This window comes from Giraffa tippelskirchi, chromosome 1 (assembly GCF_054371585.1).
Source record: "Giraffa tippelskirchi isolate mGirTip1 chromosome 1, T2T-mGirTip1v1.2.pri, whole genome shotgun sequence".
Taxonomy (NCBI): domain Eukaryota; kingdom Metazoa; phylum Chordata; class Mammalia; order Artiodactyla; family Giraffidae; genus Giraffa; species Giraffa tippelskirchi.
In genome coordinates this window covers 30,916,958-30,937,586 of record NC_137275.1, presented here as the reverse complement: position 1 = coordinate 30,937,586, position 20,629 = coordinate 30,916,958, and the positions used below count along the sequence as shown (strand labels likewise).

At 36.4% G+C, this 20,629-nt stretch overlaps 1 protein-coding gene across 4 annotated transcripts; it reads right to left on the bottom strand.

The window, feature by feature from the left end:
* Positions 1-5,179: 5,179 nt before the first annotated feature.
* On the bottom strand, positions 5,180-19,283 carry LOC145511057 (UDP-glucuronosyltransferase 2B31-like). 4 transcript variants are annotated; one of them, XM_081503821.1, is made up of 7 exons: positions 18,966-19,280; positions 18,563-18,614; positions 17,814-17,962; positions 11,616-11,747; positions 8,910-8,997; positions 7,827-8,046; positions 5,180-5,459 (listed from the first exon to the last, which is right to left on the bottom strand). In XM_081503821.1, the coding sequence occupies exons 1-7, from the start codon at positions 19,278-19,280 to the stop codon at positions 5,180-5,182; spliced, it is 1,236 nt and encodes a 411-aa protein (XP_081359947.1). The 4 variants fall into 4 exon arrangements, with proteins under 4 accessions (XP_081359947.1, XP_081359776.1, XP_081359675.1 ...); XM_081503650.1 differs by having other exon boundaries at positions 17,814-17,958; positions 18,559-19,283; XM_081503549.1 differs by having other exon boundaries at positions 18,563-19,283.
* Positions 19,284-20,629: the final 1,346 nt, after the last annotated feature.

Genomic DNA, 20,629 nt, shown 5'->3' with positions numbered 1-20,629 from the left:
CTACAAAGGTCCGTCTAGTTAAAGCTATTGTTTTTCCAGTAGTCATGTATGGATGTGAGAGTTGGACTATAAAGAACGCTGAGCACCGAAGAATTGATGCTTTTGAACTGTGGTGTTGGAGAAGACTCTTGAGAGTCCCTTGGACTGCAAGGAGATCCAACCAGTCCATCCTAAAGGAAATCAGTCCTGAGTGTTCTTTGGAAGGACTGATGTTGAAGCTGAAACTCCAATACTTTGGCTACCTGATTCGAAGAACTGACTCATTGGAAAAGACCCTAATATTGGGAAAGATTGAAGGCAGGACGAGAAGGTGATGACAGAGGATTAGATGTTGGATATCCTCACCGACTCAATGGACATGAGCTTGAGTAAACTCTGGGAGTTGGTGATGGACAGGGAGGTCCAGCGTGGTGCAGTTCATGGGGTTGCAAATGTTGGACACAACTGAACGACTGAACCTAATTGATGCTTATATCCAAAGAGAAATCAGTCAGGAAGTTAAAATATATCAGTTCCATCTCAAGTAAAATATTGTATTAATAACAGATACCAAAAGCAAGTGAAAGGGCAAAGTGTAGAACACTTCGGGATTATACAGTGTTTAATATTGTTTTGTCAGTCATCATCCATTTAAATATTGATGTCGTTGCACAGGATGTCAACTATATCTTGTAAGAGATAAAACTAGTGTGAAAACAATAGCAAGTGAGAGGTTCTTGTGACTATGGCCCCTTTGACACAGAATTAGAAATAAAGTGACATCAACAAGTTGGAGGGTTAGGAGGGTCCCAACACTTGTATCCCCCACAAAATCTACAAAAACAATAAATGCACAACTAGAAACCATTGAAAAATATATGGAACTAAAATTTAAATTCTCTTCATTGGAAATTCAGTGTATTCTTTAAGATAATTTTCTCTGTAGTATGCAAATTTGCATATATTTACATATGTTTAATTTTATGTCCAAAGAAGATTGTCATGCCTATTTTTTGTAATTTTTGCAACTTGTTCTTTACTTAGTAGTGTGACATGGAGAGTGTTCAACAATATTGTCCATAATCCATCTGTTTTCTCTCATGGCTGCATAACGCATACCTACGTTGTAGGTTAGTGTGTTCATAAACTGACAGCAATTTAAGTGCTAGTGGGAATTCAGTATATAATTATGAACCCACCTATCAATGCAGGAGACATAAGAGATGTGGGTTTGATCCCTGGGTTGGGAAGATCCCCTGGAGGAGGGCATGGCAACCCACTGCAGTATTCTTGTCTGGAGAATCCCATGGTCATAAGAGCCTGGCAAGCTACAGTCCATGGGGTGGCAAGGAGTCAGACACGACTGAAGTGACTTAGCATGCATGAACACATGCAATTCTTTCTGTATGACAGATAACCAAGATGTAGAGTTGTGGTGTTAAACAGTACATTTAAATTTTATTTTCAAAGGGTATCTCCACATTATACATACAGAAAAATAGTTCCCCTGTATTATTTGTTCTGAAAATTAATTTTGGAAAATAATTTGCTTAAAAAAATTTTTAAATTATGAAAATATGATAAAACATTTACAGAAGACTTGGAAAATGCAGTTACATATAGTTCCTTGTATATTACAATTTTTTAGGTAGATAAGAGTTTTAGTTAGAATTTCAATATCAAACTCTCAGAAATTAATAGAATGCATCTATAGAGAAGTAGAATATAGTAGACCTGAAAAGCATCATGAATCAATTCAACATATTAAGATTTATGCAATTTTTACACAACAGTAGGATACAAATTCTACTCAAGTTTCCATAGACTATAAACTAAGAGACACTGGAACATATCCAGAGACATAAGTGACTTAATTTCCATTTCCCAAAGCCCCAGTGACCTTTGTCCCTTTTTATATGTCATTGGCCATTTCTCTTCTGTGAATTTCTTATTCATCTTCATCTATTTTCACATTGGACTGTTTGACTTTTTGTTGGAGATTTGGAGTTGTTTTCACTATACAATAATGACAAACCCTTTTTTTGTTACAAGTGTTGCAGGATAGATTTGTGGAAAATTATTTAGAACTATATGTGTGATTTAATAATATTATCTACTATGATACCATATTAATTCTACCTTTTTTAAACATGGCAATTATGTTGAGAGGCAGTATGGAAAATTCTATGGTACATTTTTCCTATCGTTCCCCAAGCATCAATTTATTTTTAAATAATTTGAATAAATTATGCCTTAGACTGATGAATGTTTGTTATATGACTTAGATGGTGGTCCTCTTGGTCAATAAGACCCATTTCCTCACCTGGACCACCTTGATTATAAACTGCTTTCGTGATGTGCAGTTTTCAAAAGTGACTTCAGATTGCTTTCATTTGATTTACCAATTTTCCATAAACTTAATGTAATTTTTGTATTCTGCCCATTGTTATGTGATTATGTCAGTCAGAGGAGGTCTAGGTTTATCATTCTAGTGTCTATGCACACCATGTGAAACACTGTTATAACATATTCAATAAATTTTTGGTAAAACTTCTGGTTTAAAATAATAAATTTCAATATTTACCCATTTACTTTTATATGAAAAGTAGGAAGTTAGGAAACACCTGGCGTAACAGGCAAATTTGACCTTGGAGTACAGAATGAACCAGGGCAAAGGCTAATAGAGTTTTGCCACGAGAACGCACTGGTAATAGCAAACACCCTCTTCCAACAACACAAGAGAAGACTCTACAAATGAACAACATCAGATGGTCAATACCAAAATCATATTGATTATATTCTTTGCAGCCAAAGATGGAGAAGCTCTATACAGTCAGCAAATACAAGACCGGGATCAGACTGTGGCTCGGATCATGAACTCCTTATTGCCAAATTCAGACTTAAATTGAAGAAAGTAGGGAAAACCACTAGTCCATTCAGGTATGACCTAAATCAAATCCCTTATGAATATACAGTAGAAGTGACAAATAGATTTAAGGGACTAGAACTGATAGAGTGCCTGATGAACTATGGACGGAGGTTCGTGACATTGTACAGGAGACAGGGATCAAGACCATGCCCATGGAAAAGAAATGTAAAAAATGCAAAAAAGCAAAATGGCTGTCTGAAGAGGCCTTACAGATAGCTGGGAAGAGAAGAGAAGCGAAAAGCAAAGGAGAAAGGGAAAGATATTCCCATCTCCATGCAGAGTTCCAAAGAATAGCAAGGAGAGATAAGAAAGCCTTCCTCAGCGATCAGTGCAAAGAAATAGAGGAAAACAACAGATTGGGAAAGACTAGAGATCTCTTCAAGAAAATTAGAGATACCAAGGGAACATTTCATGCAAAGATGGTCTTGATAAAGGACAGAAATGGTATGGACCTAACAGAAGCAGAAGATATTAAGAAGAGGTGGCAAGAATACACAGAAGAACTATACAAAAAAGATCTTCACGATGGTGTGATCACTCACCTAGAGGCAGACATCCTGGAATGTGAAGTCAAGTGGGCCTTGGAAAGCATCACTATGAACAAAGCTAGTGGAGGTGATGGAATTCCAGTTGAGCTATTTCAAATCCTCAAAGATGATGCTGTGAAAGTGCTGCACTCGATATGCCAGCAAATTTGGAAAACTCAGCAGTGGCCACAGGATTGGAAAAGGCCAGTTTTCATTCCAATCCCAAAGAAAGGCAATGCCAAATAATGCTCAAACTAGTGCACAATTGCACTCATCTCACACGCTAGTAAAGTAATGCTCAAAATTCTCCAAGCCAGGCTTCAGCAATACGTGAACCATGAACTTCTAGATGTTCAAGCTGGTTTTACAAAAGGCAGAGGAAACAGAGATCACATTTCCAACATCCACTGAATCATCGAAAAAGCAAGAGAGTTCCAGAAAAACATCTCTTTCTGCTTTATTGACTATGCCAAAGCCTTTGACTGTGTGGATCACAATAAACTGTGGAAAATTCTGAAAGAGATGGGAATACCAGACCATCTGACCTGCCTCTTGAGAAACCTGAATCCAGGTCAGGAAGCAACAGTTAGAACTGGACATGGAACAACAGACTGGTTCCAAATAGGAAAAGGAGTATGTCAAGGCTGTATATTGTCACCCTGCTTATTTAACTTATATGCAGAGTACATCATGAGAAACACTGGGCTGGAAGAAACACAAGCTGGAATCAAGATTGCCGGGAGAAATATCAATAACCTCAGATATGCAGATGACACCACCTTTATGGCAGAAAGTGAAGAAGAACTAAAGAGCCTCTTGATGAAAGTGAAAGAGGAGAGTGACAAAGTTGGCTTAAAGCTCAACGTTCAGAAAACTAAGATCATGGCATCTGGTCCCATCACTTCATGGGAAAGAGATGGGGAAACAGTGTCAGACTTTATTTTTTTGGGCTCCAAAATCACTGCTGATGGTGATTGCAGCCATGAGATTAAAAGACACTTACTCCTTGGAAGGAAGGTTATGGCCAACCTAGATAGCATATTTAAAAGCAGAGACATTACTTTGCCAACTAAAGTCTGTCTAGTCAAGGCTATGGTTTTTCCAGTGGTCATGTCTGGATGTGAGATTTGGATGGTGAAGAAAGCTGAGTGCCGCAGAATTGATGCTTTTGAACTGTGGTGTTGGAGAAGACTCTTGAGAGTCCCTTGGACTGCAAGGAGATCCAATCAATCCATCCTAAAGGAGATCAATCCTGGGTGTTCATTGGAAGGACTGATGTTGAAGCTGAAACTCCAATACTGTGGCCACCTCATGCGAAGAGTTGACTCATTGGAAAAGACCCTAATGCTGGGAAGGATTGGGGGCAGGAGGAGAAGGGGACGACAGAGGATGAGATGGTTGGATGGCATCACTGACTCGATGGACATGGGTTTGGGTTAGCTCCGGGAGTTGGTGATGGACGGGGAGGCCTGATGTGCTCCAGTTCATGGTGTCGCAAAGAGTTGGACACGACTTAGTGACTGAACTGAAGTGAACTGAACATCAGCTTTCATCTTGGCATGACATTTTTCTAAGTCTTAAACAGTTAAAATATTCCTTGAAAACAAATTTTGAAAGGTGGTTCTGAACTGTGAAAAGTCATTTTGTCACAGGAAGTTAAGAGTCTTTTCATAAGTCCTTCCTGTTGGAATAAGCTGGAAGAATTTCACCTATGGGGCATTCCTGGTTTGGGACCCAAATACAGCTATTCCCTTTTCCTCTTCTTTCCTGTTTCAGCAAACTTTCGGCAAAAAAACAGAAAACATTTTGTGATGACAAATACAACAGTTGCCACACAGGCCAGCAGAAACCCGATCACATCCAGAGAGTGGTACTGGTACCAGGTGAGCTTGTGGGCAGCAGGTCGCAGGTGCTTGGCTCCTTTGTGGCGCATGACGAACTCGATCCAGAAGACTGCTTGGTCCAGGGGCTTTACAGGCTGATCATGTTGAATGGTTGATAACCTCATAGCATTCCGTTTATACCTGAAGGAAAATCAAAGAGACAACAATTTATAGAATGAACTAGAAAAGTTAAATATGTGAAATTTCCATGCAGAGAGAAGAAATGAGTGCCACATAGAGTGGAAGAAAAATTGATTGTTTTTCTAAGAGATAATTATAGAGATCTAAGCTCATTGGCCTGGAGTAGGAAATGGCAACCCACTCCAGTATTCTTGCTGGAGAATTTCATGGACAGAGGATGCTGGAAGGCTACAGTCCATGTGGTTGCAAAGACCTAGATATGACTAAGCAACTGTTCACATGCACAGGAGCTTATGGGCTAGAATTTGTTGAATGAATAGGATTTCAAGCTATGAAGAAAGGAGAAGACAAGAGAGGAGAAGCATTTGTAGCCTGAAGAATGGAATAAGTTAAATTGTTAAGGTGTAAAGAAAAGAAATACATGACTTGAGCTATCCAGTAAGGAATTGTTAAGAGATCTGGCAGAGAAGCTTCGAAACACTATCATAATCCAGAGATAGGAGGTAATTACATCATGAGCTTCAGAGCTATGGCCCGACAGCACTGGCCAGGAGTTGGTGTTGACCTTATATTAATGAAGCAGTGGTTAAATTGTGGAAGTGAATTGCCTTCGTTTGAATCCTGACTCTGACACTTACCTTGCTGCCTGCTTTTTAAATTAGCTTTCTCAGTTTTTCATTGTTAAATGGAATGTATAGCAATTGTATCTTATCTGACTATTTGGAGGATTAATATATTGATCCTTAGATGTATTATTAGTATACAGTAGACTCAGTAAATATTTCCTAATATTATTGTTGTTTTCCTGAGTAGTTATTTTAGAATAGAGAGTGTGCCATACATTTCACCTTCAGGCTTTGGAGTTTTATTTGTTTTTACTGTTGAAATGATGATGATTAACAGACAAGGAAGGAGGAATAAAATGATATGATGCATGAACTTTAAATAACAATGTGGTAACAATGGAGGTAACTTCTCTCCCTGTTCTGTAAAAAACTCAGGGGGAGCATTGGGTGTTTGAGAAGAGGGTAACAGTTCAGAAATACTTTTAATAGAGTAGGGAAAGTTTACAATGAAGAAGTTACTTAATATGTACAATGGACTTAGTACAAAGTGTACCATATCATAAATAGTCAATATATATCAAGCAGTACATTATCTTTGTTGATACTAGCTTTACATTATTAAAAATTAAAAAATATACAAAGATACTAGAGAGAGTTACTTTTACATAAAACTGCCTACTGAAACATATATTTCTTTTAAAAAGAAAGAAAATATTCTTCTTATGGAAGTCATTTAGTGTAATATTTGTTTTTAAAGCACAAATGTCCATTGTGCGATTATTACCAATATAGTCTCAAAATGTTTTTTTCCAAAGTCATCATGAAACAAAAGGGGGAAAATGCATACATCATATTTGTGATATTAATAGTAATAATATTACTCAAGTTAAACCATGAAACAATTTGAAAACAAAATGTTTCTGGTTTCAGAAAATTTGGTTTTTATATGGGAATATCCCAACATGTCTTTTCAAAGTCAATTACTTTTTGATTTTACAATTCTTCAAAACAAGACAAAAACAACCTAAAGAAGAACTAAGAATGTACCTACATCTGGGCTTTCGAGGTGGCACTAGTGGTAAAGAATAAAGAGTCTCAAAATAGCTGTAATTAGATAGTTAATTAGATAGTTCTAGATGCTTATCTTTCATCTTTGATGGAAAAAAATATTAGCACAGAAAATTTGAAAAGTGCTCAGTGTAATGAGAATTTGAGATGGATTATGTCATGGTGATTTACTAAAATTAGACCATTTTAGAAGAGTCTAAAACATTTGAGGAATTCATATGCTGAAGGAAACTCGTAAGTGTGCAGATGAGTGCTTAAAGAGTTCATGGTTTCCTACTTTAACTTTGTTCTCAGTGCTTCCTCTTAATCCTTGTGGATTCTTCTCATTCATATTAGGAGCTCTTTCAAAATTTCTCCACCATCCTTAAGCCTCTGATAAATCGTTCCCCTACAGCCACCGAAAACACATAATGTGACCCAATAGGTTACTAATGACTATTTTCAAAGCAGTGAGCAAATCTTTTTTTTTTTTTCGAAGAATTAATACCAATCTTTATTGAACTTAAAAGAAAAAGAGGAAACATTTCCAAAGTTATTTTATGAGGACAAATATCATCATCCTGATACCAAAACAAAGCAGACACTATAAGAAAACTATATGCAAATACTCCTCATTGTTTTTACTGAAGACTCCTTGCTGCCTCTTGTGTCTTCCTATGAGAATGCCTCTAGAAATAGTATGTAGTAAAATATATATGTGTATGTATATATATATATATATATATATACTCACGAAGGATTGTTAATGACTTGCTTCAGTGCATTGAGAAAATCTGTTTTTGACATTGTTTCCAAATCCAGTCTGACAGCTGCTCCCTTGGCCTTCAGTCGGTTGATGTTATCAGGTTGATCAGCAAACAAAGGAAGGCCCACCATAGGGACCCCATGGTAGATGGCCTCATAAATGCCATTGGTTCCACCATGAGTTATAAAGGCCTTGGTTTTTGGATGACCTAGGATTGTGTGAATTTCAGTAAAATTATTAATTAAAAGTCTTAAAAATGAGAAAAGGGCATTTGAAGACAATGAAAGAAAGCAATTTATTTTTTATATATAACCCTTGATTACACACAGGAAACTGTATTTAAATTGCTTTCGGAACTCAGTGCAAGAATCCACTAAGTCTGCTGAAGAGGTAAGTGAAGACTTCATGAAAGAAGTACTTTAGCTTTTGGATGTTATAAATGAATTCAAGATCGGCAGGTGAATAGCTTGAAAGAATAGTCTGCGTAAAATAAAGTGGATGAACAAAAACACCAGAGGAGGGCATGTCAGAAATATATTCTCTTAAAGAAACAGTAAAGTCATTCAGTCCAGTAGAAAGGGTGACAAGGCCACAGGAGGGGTAATGGTAGTGGTACTGGAACCAGAGGAAGGAAAAGCTGCATTACCATAAAATGTGTAATTGCCTCAGGGAAATGATTGTGGAATTTTTCCTACAGAAAATGAAGGGTCATTGGTAATAAAAGAGGAGCCAGTATTTTTCAGTGGAACTTAAAATATCCCTACAGGGGGGAAAAGATAGAGAATTCAGAGACAGAACAACAATCCATGAAGTTATTTAAAAGTTCATCGCTAGAAATGACTACAGCTAAAATAAGACATTTTGATTCTGACTGTAAAGGACATCACTATGTTTAATAAAGTGACAATTGCTATATTTTCTTCTATTTTCACCGAGAGCTGGAAATAAAAGAGTAAAGTTTTCTTTTCGAGTGTTTCAATAATAAATGCTTGGTAAGTTTGTTTCCTGTTGAAGTATGATCACTCTGCTCAGCTGTTAACCCATGCTTTCAATTATTCTACCAAGTCTCACCAAGAAGGTCATTCTGGGGGACCCACTTATATAGCCGAGTATTGGGTCCTAAGGTGTCTGGTTTCTTGCCACCATATCTCCATAGAACCTGTTAAAGTAAAGAAAATATTCTGTAAATTGAACTTCAAATTTATAGGGATAGAATTCTAAAGAGATTGAAGACATCTAGTTATATGTCTTCCATATAACACTTTGTCATATTCCATATGAAATGTCATATTCCACATGACATTCAGCTTAAGCTGAAACTCCAATACTTTGGCCACCTGATGTGAAGAACTGATTCTTTAGAAAATACCCTGATGCTGGGAAAGATTGAAGGCAGGAGGAGAAGGGGAAGACAGAGGATAAGATGGTTGGATGGCATCACTGACTCAATGCACTTGAGTTGGAGTAGCCACTGGGAGTTGGTGATGGACAGAGAAACCTGGTGTGCTGCAGTCCATGGGGTCGCAAAGAGTCAGACACAACTGCGTGACTGAGCTGAACTGAACTGATGACAGTTAAGGAAACAAGGACATGAGCTCTTAAGTAATGATATCTACTAATACACTGCCATCAATAGGAAGACTCACATTTTATGAACTTATTCAACCAGGTGTGGTATGCACTAAAGACATCTCACACATGATGCCATAGAGAAATGAGATCTTGAATGGCAAATTTAAATATTTAATAAATTGCTATGTGGTCTCCATTCTATTCCAAAAAAAGTGGCAAATTATTAATAACATACATTTATTTTGCTTTATTTCATACACTAGCTCTCATTTTAAAATTTAATTGTCTCTTACTGTTTCCTTTTGGATTGATTCATAGTAGGGACTTTACTTATATACATTTACTCGTATAGCTTAAGTTATTTTTACTAGAGTTTTACATCTTTTGATTCACAAAAAGGAATGCATTCAATCAGCCACTTATAACAATTAATATTTCTGTTATTTAGTAATTTATTAATAGCAAGTTAATTAATGCTGTTTAGGAAGATAACTTCTTTTAGATTACAAATTGTTAAACACTACTTCCAGGAAAAGTGTCTATTAGCAATTTTGGCATGAATCCAGTGTATTACCACTTTTCTAGTTTAGGAAGTTCTTTAAATTTAGAAAAGAAGAGCCTTTCAGTAATTTGTAACTATTAATAACAAAGCAGCTGTTGGTAAAGTTCAAAAACTGTGGTGCTAAATTAGTACCAAGGAATCTTCATAAACTGGAGTATAATTTTTAGTTGTTTAACTTCTATTTGCTATATGAATGTAAAGTAGGTTCCCAGCAAAAACTTAGCATGTATGGTTAGGAGAATACTACAATATCAGATAGTAAACTAAAAAAGTAGTTCACAAACATCCAAAGACCCTTGGTGTATTTTATACATTAGAAAATAAGTTACTACTATATTTTATGGAGAAGGAGGCAGCTGATCCTTTTCCATGCCAGTCTTTCTCATGCTTGACTTCCTACAGCCTCTTTTCTTTCCTCAATTCAGAATAGTAATAGAAGCAGAGTCCATTAAGGACCAGACTTTACAATGCACAGGGTTCACCCAAAGGGCAGGACCCCACCTTCACCCTTTCTCTTTGTTCTTCTGCCTCATACTTTGACAGGACCCAGTCAACCAAGGAGGCTGATGTTTCTCTTTTTCTGAATAACTGTGGCTATATGGATATCTGGCAGCAGCTTGTGGTGCCCTGACCATACTTTCTCTGTGTAGCAACTGGAAAAGGACACTGAAGCAGGCTGTTTCAACATTTAGGAGAAGGAAAGGGATTGGGATTTCCTGGCAGGTAGAAATTGCATGGCACATTTCAGATTTTTGTCAGTATTGCTTAACATCATTGTATTATTGGGCTTCCCTGGTGGCTCAGATGGTAAAGAGTCTGCCTGCAGTGAGGGAGACCTGGGTTTGATCTCTGGGTTGGGAAGATCCCCTCAAGAAGGAAATGGCAACCCATTCCATTATTCTTGCCTGGAAAATCCCATGGATAGAGGAGTCTGGCTACAGTCCATGGGTTTGTAAAAAGTTGGTATTATGCCTACGTTAAAATTTAACCTCTGAGAACACCTGTATATGTATATATATACATATATATATATATACATATATATATATATATATATATATATATATATATATATATAGTGTCCTCAGGAGCCCTTCAAGGTAAAGGAATAAACCACACAACAGAATCTGGTGATTTCTTTTCCCACCCACAATACTATTATAATACCAAAATTCATACTACGTCTCTTAAATAAATCTCTTCTTGATTACAATGTTAATCCAAAGTTCTTGTCAATTAAAAACACTCTCTATATCACTTTAGCATCTGCCATGTATATTTAGTTTTTTATAAATATCTCAGATAAGTTGGAGCTATCACAATAGTTTACCTTTCTTGCAGAAATTGTCTGTAATTAGACCTTTTATAGAGTTTAACAGATTCATTAGTTGCTATTGTCATTCAGTTGCTAAGCTGTGTCTGATGCTTTGCAACCCCATGAACTGTAGCCCACCAGGCTCCTCTGTCCATGGGGTGTTCCAGGCAAGAACACTGGAGTGGCTTGTCATTTCTTTATCCAAGTGATCTTCCCAACCCAAGGATCAAGCCTGAGTCTCCTGAATTGACAGGCATACTCTTACACTGAGCCACCAGGGAAGCCCAACTTGTTAAATAGTTGTCCATTATTAAGTTACTGTGTGTACCTTTTGTGGAATCTGGGCAAGAGCTGATGCAATCATATTGGCTCTTTCTTCTGTCATGTTAGTGACCATTGACCCCAAGGTAAACACCACAATACCATTTTCTCCAGAGCTCTGCACAAACTCTTCCATTTCCTGTGAAAAAAGCATTTGCTCCATCACAAAAGAGCAACAGCATAGCAAGCATTAATTGAAGGATGGCTACAAACACTATAGTTAGGAATTATTCAGTTCAGTTCAGTCAGTCATGTCCAACTCTTTGCGACCCCATGAACCGCAGAACACCAGGCCTCCCTGTCCATCACCAAATCCAGGAGTCCACCCATGTATGGATGTGAAAGTTGGACTGTAAAGAGAGCTGAGCACTGAAGAATTGATGCTTTTGAACTGTGGTGTTGGAGAAGACTCTTGAGAGTCCCTTGGACTGCAAGGAGATCCAACCAGTCCATCCTAAAGATCAGTTTCCTGGGTGTTCATTGGAAGGACTGATGTTGAAGCTGAAACTCCAATAGTTTGGCCACCTCATGCGAAGAGTTGACTCATTGGAAAAGACCCTAATGCTGGGTAGGATTGGGGGCAGGAGGAGAAGGGGACGACAGAGGATGAGATGTTTGGATGGCATCACTGATTCAATGAATATGGGTTTGGGTGGACTCCGGGATTTGGTGATGGACAGGGAGGCCTGACATGCTGTGGTTCATGGGGTCGCAAAGAGTCAGACATGACTGAACCACTGAATTGAACTGGTCTCAGCATGTTTGATGATTATAATATTGTTGTCTAAATTCACTGTTCTGTACCTTGTATCTCTAGCACTTATTTACTCTGAGATGCAAGCTTGTACCTTAAAAAACGTCTCTTAATTTCTCCCAGTCCTTAGTCCCTGGCAACCACTACCGTATTACTCCCTTTTATTAAAAGTCTGACCTTTTTTAGTTTCTTCAAACAAGGGATGGGTGTGTGTGCTTAGTCACTCAGTCATGTCTGACTCTTTGCGACCCTATGGACTGTAGCCTGCCAGGCTCCTCTGGCCATGGGAATTCTCCAGTCAAGAATACTGGAGTGGGTTTCCATGCCCTCCTCATACAAGGGATATCATACAGTATTTGTCTTTGTCTTTTCAAAAAGATAAACAAAAATTACAAACTTTAGCTAGACTAACAAAGGAAAGAAGAAGACCCGTAAATAAAATTATAAATGAAAGAGAAGACATTAAACTGATATCACAAAAATACATAGGGTCATAAGATACTGCTGTGTAGAATTATATACCAACAAATTACGAACCACAGAGAAGAGATAAAGTCCTAGAAATACATAATATGTCAAGACAGAATCAGGAAGAATTAGAAAATCTGAATAGTTATAATGAGTAAAGATATTGAACCAGTAATCAAAAACCTCCCAACACAGAAAACACCAGGACTAGAAGTCTTCACTGACAAATTCTATAAAATATTAATATTTGCTGTTGTTGTTGTTGAGTCACTAAGTTGTGTTTGACTCTTTGTGACTCCATGACCAGTACATGCCAGGCTACCTGGGGTTCTCCAGTCAAGAATACTGAAATGGATTGCCATTTCCTTCTCCAGGGGATCTTCCCAGATCAGGGATTGAAACTGTGTCCCCTGAATTGGCAGGGAAATTCTTTACCACTGAACCACTAACAAAGTTATATCAACAAGGGGAAAGACTGTATGACCAAAAAGGCCCCCTACTCAAAGTGTTCTCTCCTAAGATAGTTTTCTGAGGCTTTAGAAATGGCTTCTAAATTGCAGGGTTCTTTCTTATTTTGGTTTCCAGGAACCCTAGGTATCCACTGGTTGGAACTCAGGGATTCTTAAACTCCCCTGGGGTAGGGACATTTAACATGCATATGTGTGATTCTTTTTTCTTCTACTGAAGTATAAACATTATCAGAATCAAAATAATATTAAAGGAAGATTTTCATCTCTGTATATCAAAGAACTGTAAGTACCATTAGTTCAAATATGGTTGATGAAAATTGTATGAAACTGATCATGAAGTCTTTCATTAGAAAAGACAGTAAGTTAATATCATTTTTGCTTTTTCAGCCTGAATCTCTTTAGTTCTCCCACCTGATTCGCTTGTCAAGTCTTTTAGGAGTTCACAGTTACATTTCAGAGACTGCTTAAACAGTGTGGACCTCATGTTGTAAACAATAATATGATATTCTTAAGAGAATATGAATTTCTTCTCCAAATATGTCTATGTAAACTTGTAATACAGTTTAAAAAGCCAAAGAGAGGAAAGTAGTAATTCTGAAGACTATGAAGCTCCACAGAGACTAAAGTGGGATCTCTGTCAGTCCCTCATTCAGACACATCCCCACATAGCATGAAGCTCATGCTCAGTACTTACTCCAGGGGCTGAGAATCATTGCTTCAAAAACTTTTCCCAAAAAATTAAACATGAGAGAAGGAACACTTCTAAACTCATTCTACAAGGCCAGTATTACACCTTGATATCAAATAGACAAGGACATTATAAGTAAAGAGAACTATATGCCAATATCCAGGATAAATATATATGCAAAAATTCTCATCCAAATATCAGGAAACCAAATTCAACAATACATTAAAAGAATTATATACCATGACCAAGTGGGATTTATCCATAGGATGCAAGGATGGTTCACCATCTAAATCAATAGATGTAATACATTGCATTAATAAAATAAAAGATAAAATAACTTGATTATTTCAACAGATGGAGAATAATATTTGACAAGATAACATCCTTTCCTGATAAAACCTCCTATATATTGGGTGTAGAAGGGACATACCTCAACATAATAAAGACCATATATGGAAAACTCAAAGCTAACATGATCAACAATGAAAATTTGAAAACTTTTTCTCTAAGATCAGGAACAAGAAATGGGATGGCCTCTCACACTCTTTCAACATAGTGTTAGAAGTCCTAGCTAGAGCAATGAGGCAAGACAAAAAAATAAAAGGTATCCAAATCAGCAAGGAAGAAGTAAAATTATCATTCTTGTTTTTTTTGTGGATGACATAATTTTTTTGTACAGATAATCCCAGAGGTTTAACCAAACACCTGAACTAATCAACAAATTCAGTAAAGTTATAGTATAAAAAGTCAACATACAGAAATTAGTTGCATTTTTCTATACTAATAATGAAACATCTAAAAAAATTATGCTATTTACTATATCATCAAAGATAATAAAATAACTAGAAATAAACTTAACCAATGAAGTGAAAACTCTGCACAGTTATAAGACTTTGTTGAAAGAAATAGCGGAAAAAACAAATAAATAGAAAAACATCACGTATTCATGGGTCATAAGAGATAATATTGTTGAAATATCCACACTACTCAATGCCAGCCAGGGCATCACACTTACCAATTTCAAATTACACTACAAGGCTATAATATTTAAGACAATATGGTATTGGCCTAAAGATAGACAAATAGAACAGTGGAAGAGAATGCAGGGTCCAAATTAAAACTGCATTTATAGTCAATATTTGACAAAGAAGGCAAGAACACCTAATTGGGAAATACTCCTAATTGTATTCTGAGAAAACAAAGCACATGCAAAAAAGTGAAAGGAGATTCCTATTGTACACATTTCACAAAAATGAATCAAAGACTTAACAGAAGACTAGACAGAATAGTAGTCTTTAAAAAAAAACAAGTGGAGAGAAACTTCCTTAATATTGGTTTTGAAAATGAATTTTTTGAATATGACACCAAAATCATGACAGAAGAAAAAATCAACAATAGGACTATATCAAACTCGAAAGCTTCTTCACAGCAAAAGAGACAGTCAACAAAATGAAAATACAAGCTACAGAATGGGAGAAAAGTTTTGCAAATCGCATACTGAATAAGAAATTGATATTAAAACTATTGATGTATTTTGCCAGAAGTCAATTCTTTAAAAGGTAATGAAAATTTCTGAGAACCTAATAATTGATAGAAAATTTATTGTTTGAAGGAATAGTTTTTCTATATAATGAAATCTTCACAATAATTGACTTGGATTTAAATCTTGTTTGACAACTTAATAACAACAGCTACATTTACTGATTATTATCATTATCCTACTGTTCATCTTTCCTTGTCATTCTCCCTTTCCTTCTAACCTCCCTTCCTACTAACACTATCATGTTCCTGAAATGAGAATGGTGAAATCTTTCAAAATACATGGTTAGGTAGTGAAGAACTGTCACTAATCTTATTTCAGCCTTTGGACACTATGAAAATTACCATAGATAACTCAAACAATTTGCAATCCAAAGAGTTTTCCCTTTGAAAAAGATATCAGTTTAATTTTTCCACCAATAATGAGTAGACGAAAGGATCTCTTAAGAGCTCACAAAATAGTTTACTGAAGATTATTTGCTTCCTATTTAAATTTTAACTAAATTTAAAACTAATCATGTTAATTTATAACATTATATTCTTGCTTTCCTTCATTAGAAATAGAGCCCTATGAACTGAAGAAATTTTATAATTGGGCAGTTTTCAGATTCAAGTGGTACAGATTATTTAGTCTTTATTATAATCTGCAGAAGTTATGATTCCTATATAGGCAGTGTGCATTTTCTCTGTGTTCATTCTGTCAGGCAGCTATAATGTGGAGACCTACGCTTCTTAAGAGAGCTTTGCTGAGGTTTTTGTATTGGGTCAGTGCAAACAGAAAACATCTGGCCTAATAGACGAAGTTATTCCTTTTACGCTGTCAGCTGTGAAACCCTGGGATTTCAAATGAGGACTTGTTTAAAAGCTGATGTGAGGCAAGGAAATGTATTTGGCTGCAAAAATTGTTAGGGCATACATTTATGTTGTCAAAGAATAATTTTCATTTTGTCTAGAGCAGAGGTGAACAGAGTCAATCCTCAGAAAATAATTCTAGCTTTTCATCTTGCTCATTTAATTGCTGAAACCTTAAGAAATTCTTAACATTACAATTTTAAATTGTTATTAAATTATATTTTATTTAAATTTTATTAAGTTACTTTTATTAATTTAATTTTTTTCTAATCAAAAAACTTTAAAAATTTACTTTTAAATCACTTCATGGGATATCTGCTTTCTAGGATTTTGCTGGAGAGTGTAATCTTGATGTGTTGGGGAACCAATCTTGATTCAATTAGGAATTAAATCCAGGTGGCTGGCACACATTGGGTTATTGATTGTATGTAATAGCAGCAAAATAACAATAGTTAATATTTCTTCTAGACCACTAAGTGTGTGTCAGGGATATTTTGGATGTTTCATATGTACAGTTTTTTTCCTCACAAGAACAATATGAGGTTGGTACTATTATCATGACTTAGTGTGGTCATATCTTTTCCATCCTTATTTCCTGTATTTCACAGCAACTTGCTAAATGGTGTCCCTTTCTACTCTTCCCTCTTTACAATCCAACCCAGTGACTATATCTTATGTAGATTTTATTTTTTAATGTGATCAAATCTTTCCCTTGGCCCTTTTAAAGTTCTACCTAACACCTTTTCTAGATACTTCAAACTCCTCATAATTATCTGTCTCCAACTTACCTCTTCAGCATCATATGCCTCTTTACTCAGCCTCTTTCTCTTTTGACTAAACCTGGACTTCTTGGCCACTATTATTACTACTCAACCTGCTTTCATTTTGTATCCACTTCTGCCCTATACCTTCAATTATTTCTGAATATCCTTTGGATCTCACCTTAATTATTAATGACTCAGAGATATTTCTGTGATTGCTGCTAGATGTTTCCTTATCATTGTGGTCTTTCCATATTATAAAAATTAACTCACAAGTTTTATTACTTGTTTGTATTCTATCTTTCCAGGTAGAGTATCAAGTGGCAGAAACTGGGTTTCTACCATTTCTCTGCATATTATCACTTACTTCTGGAATATGCTAGTCATTTTATAATTATTTTTTAATGAGTGTCTGATGCTTTATTATGCATTACATGATGAAAATATAATTTAACTGACATATTCTCAAAATCTCCCAGGTATCCCTCTTTTATTCTGTAATGTTAATGAAATTCATATACTTGTGTTGGTGTGGAATATGAGTTTCTAATTGGAAGTCACTTTAGTTTCCTACATCACTCTCACTATAATTAAACATTATAAATAAAGAATGCAGAATTATTCCTACTGAAAATGCAAAGTTAAAGAAGCACAATAGAGAAGAGTAGGTGACCTTAGGCAGAGGTTTGGCAGGTTTGCAGTGGAGGCCTCCAATAAATTCAACATTTGGCAGTAGTGGGCAAGGATATTCAAAATCCCAGTAGGATCGAAAGAGCCAAAATTCAGCTTTCCCCATTGTCTCTAATAATGTAGTTGGTCTTCCTGGAAGGAAAAAAAACAAACAAACCAAGACTCAGATCAAATAACAATATTGCCATATGTATATATTAGGTAAGCTTTGGAAAAAAGATTGGAATGATGTAGCCAAAGATGTTTGAATGTTTCTGTTCTTTAATAAAGCTAATATATACATATGTGTATAATATATATTAAACATAAAATTTCTGAAAACTGAACTACATAAACAAAAAAATTAAATGCTACCTAGAAGCTTGTGTTACAAATATGTGTGTAATTCTTCAATCTACATGTCTTCATTTATTAAGACATTTTATGAGTTTTCTAGTGACTTTTTTCAAGTTAAAAAAGTTTAGTAAGATGGATATACAATTGCTTAGAGAAGTCCTAAGTGTTTCAATTTAAGGTTTATGACTTCCTGGAGTGTCCCGTACTAGTAATGGACCACAGGATTATATCTTACCCTATCATTTAATGTTTCTATACTATTTATGAGATTGATGGAACATTTTATGTTTTCTTTTCATCATTTTACTTATAATAGACAAATTTCTGTGACTTTATACAAACTTTTATTCCAAGGAAAGTTAGGACTTCATGCCACCAACTAAAAACCTGACTTACCTAGTACTTCACTGTAAAACTGGTCCCACTTCTTCTCATTAAACATCTGGAAGCAAAAGTCAAAATAAAGTACATATATCATATTTTTGACCCTCTCCATGAATGTCATGTGATCACTTAATTCAGACAATATAACAGGTACGTAGGATGGTGAGAATGGAAGTTTCCCACTCTTCCTTTCAATTGAATAACCGGGAGTGAAGCGGACACTGTACACTAAAGGTACTTTGAGTATCTCAGCCAGCAGCTCTCCACAGGGTCCAACGGTATCTGCAAGGACAACATCAAACCTTGATTCATGTAGTTTTGTCATAAGTTTCTTGTTTGAAACAACTTCTTTACAGATCTTTAGAGTAACATCAGAATATTCCTCAAATAAGCTTTGCAGTAACAAAGGAAATGTCCAAAATGAATTTGCCAGGTCTGTCCATTTCCTGACAAAATCCATGAGAGCATTCTCAAAATCATCTTTGGTTAAAGATACTGGGAAATTCTCAAATTTGATGGCAGATGGTTTGTTGGGATCAATAAGAATGGAAGCTGAAGATGTCAAAACAGTCACCTCATGACCCCTTGTGACAAGTTCATCCAGAATTATCTTCATATTCATCCAGTGACTATATTCCACTGGCCACACCAGCACCTTTCCACAGCTCCCAGAGCTCAAGTAACAAGTCAGCTGTAGCAGCAGCAGAAGCGAGAGGCATTTCATAGACATCATGTTCAAATGCAGTACTTCTTTAAAATAACTATCTTTTTGCCATTGCTCAAGCTTATGGCCAAAGAGAAATCAATCTGGAAGTTAAATTATAACTCCTACATTTTTTTTTGTTGTTGTTTTGTTTTTTAACTCCTACATTTTAAATAAATACATAATATGATCAGTCAGCAGATGTGGAAAGCAGTGAAAGGGCAAAGTGTAGGACACTTCCAGATAACACAGTGTGTTTAATATACTGTTTTGCCAGTGCTATCACTCATCTAAAAGTCAAGGATCTTGTAAAACAAATTCACTATGTTATGTAAGAGAGAAGACTAGTGTAAAAACAGTAGAAATGAGAAGCACTTTTGTCTGCGGTCTCCTTGAACAGAATTTGAAATAAGGTGACATCTTCAAGATGGAGGGCTAGGAGGTCCCAACACTTGTATCCCTCACAAAAACAACAAAAATAATAAATGAACAAGTACAAACCAATGTAAATTATTTTGGGAAAGTTCTATTATAATGAAGAAGGAGTAGAAACCCTAAAGAGGGCAAAGCAAAAACTGAAGATGTCCATGTAAAAAAACCATGGGAAAGATTTTAGATACATAACAACATCCTTCAGTTCAGGCCAGCTTGGCAGCATTAAGGATCCCTCCAACAGGATCTTCCCCATGGAGAGAAAGAGAGCAGGAGAATTCCAAAGAGCATCACCACTGTAAGCATTTGCAGCCTTTGTTACTGAGGACTTCCACAGTCTTCACCAGCACTGATTCCATTTGACAGAACTGCCAAGAGTCCCTGCTGCTGTGTCTTTCCTGAAGCTGGAAATGTCACTGTGGTGAGACCTGAGCTTTGGGCCCCATCTCTCCTGTAAGTTGCTTTCCTTAGTTGAGATGTTACAGTGCCTTGCCATCTATGAGATTGGAGCTGCTGCTCTGTGTTCTGGCCTCAGGTTCTAAGTCAGTGCTTTTCTTGCCATAACTAGGGCCAGTCTGCTGTTTCCTTGGACATCACTCTCTATTCCTGGAGGTTCTCGGGTAGTGCTAGTGGTAAAGAACCCACCTGTCAATGCAGATTAGACATAAGAGACTTGGGTTCGATCCCTGAGTCTGGAAGATGCCCTGGAGAAGTCCACGGCAACCCACTCTAGTATTCTTGCCTGGAGAACCCCATGGACAGAAGAGCCTGGTGGGCTGCAGTCCATGGGGTCACACATAGTTGTACATGACATAAGCAACATAGCATAGCACTTTGTATTCTTAATTGTGACTTTGACTGGCCATACCTAGGCTGAGCTGCTGCTGTTCGACACAGCCTCTCTGTATCCTAAGTCACAGCTTTAATCTATCATGCTGTACCAC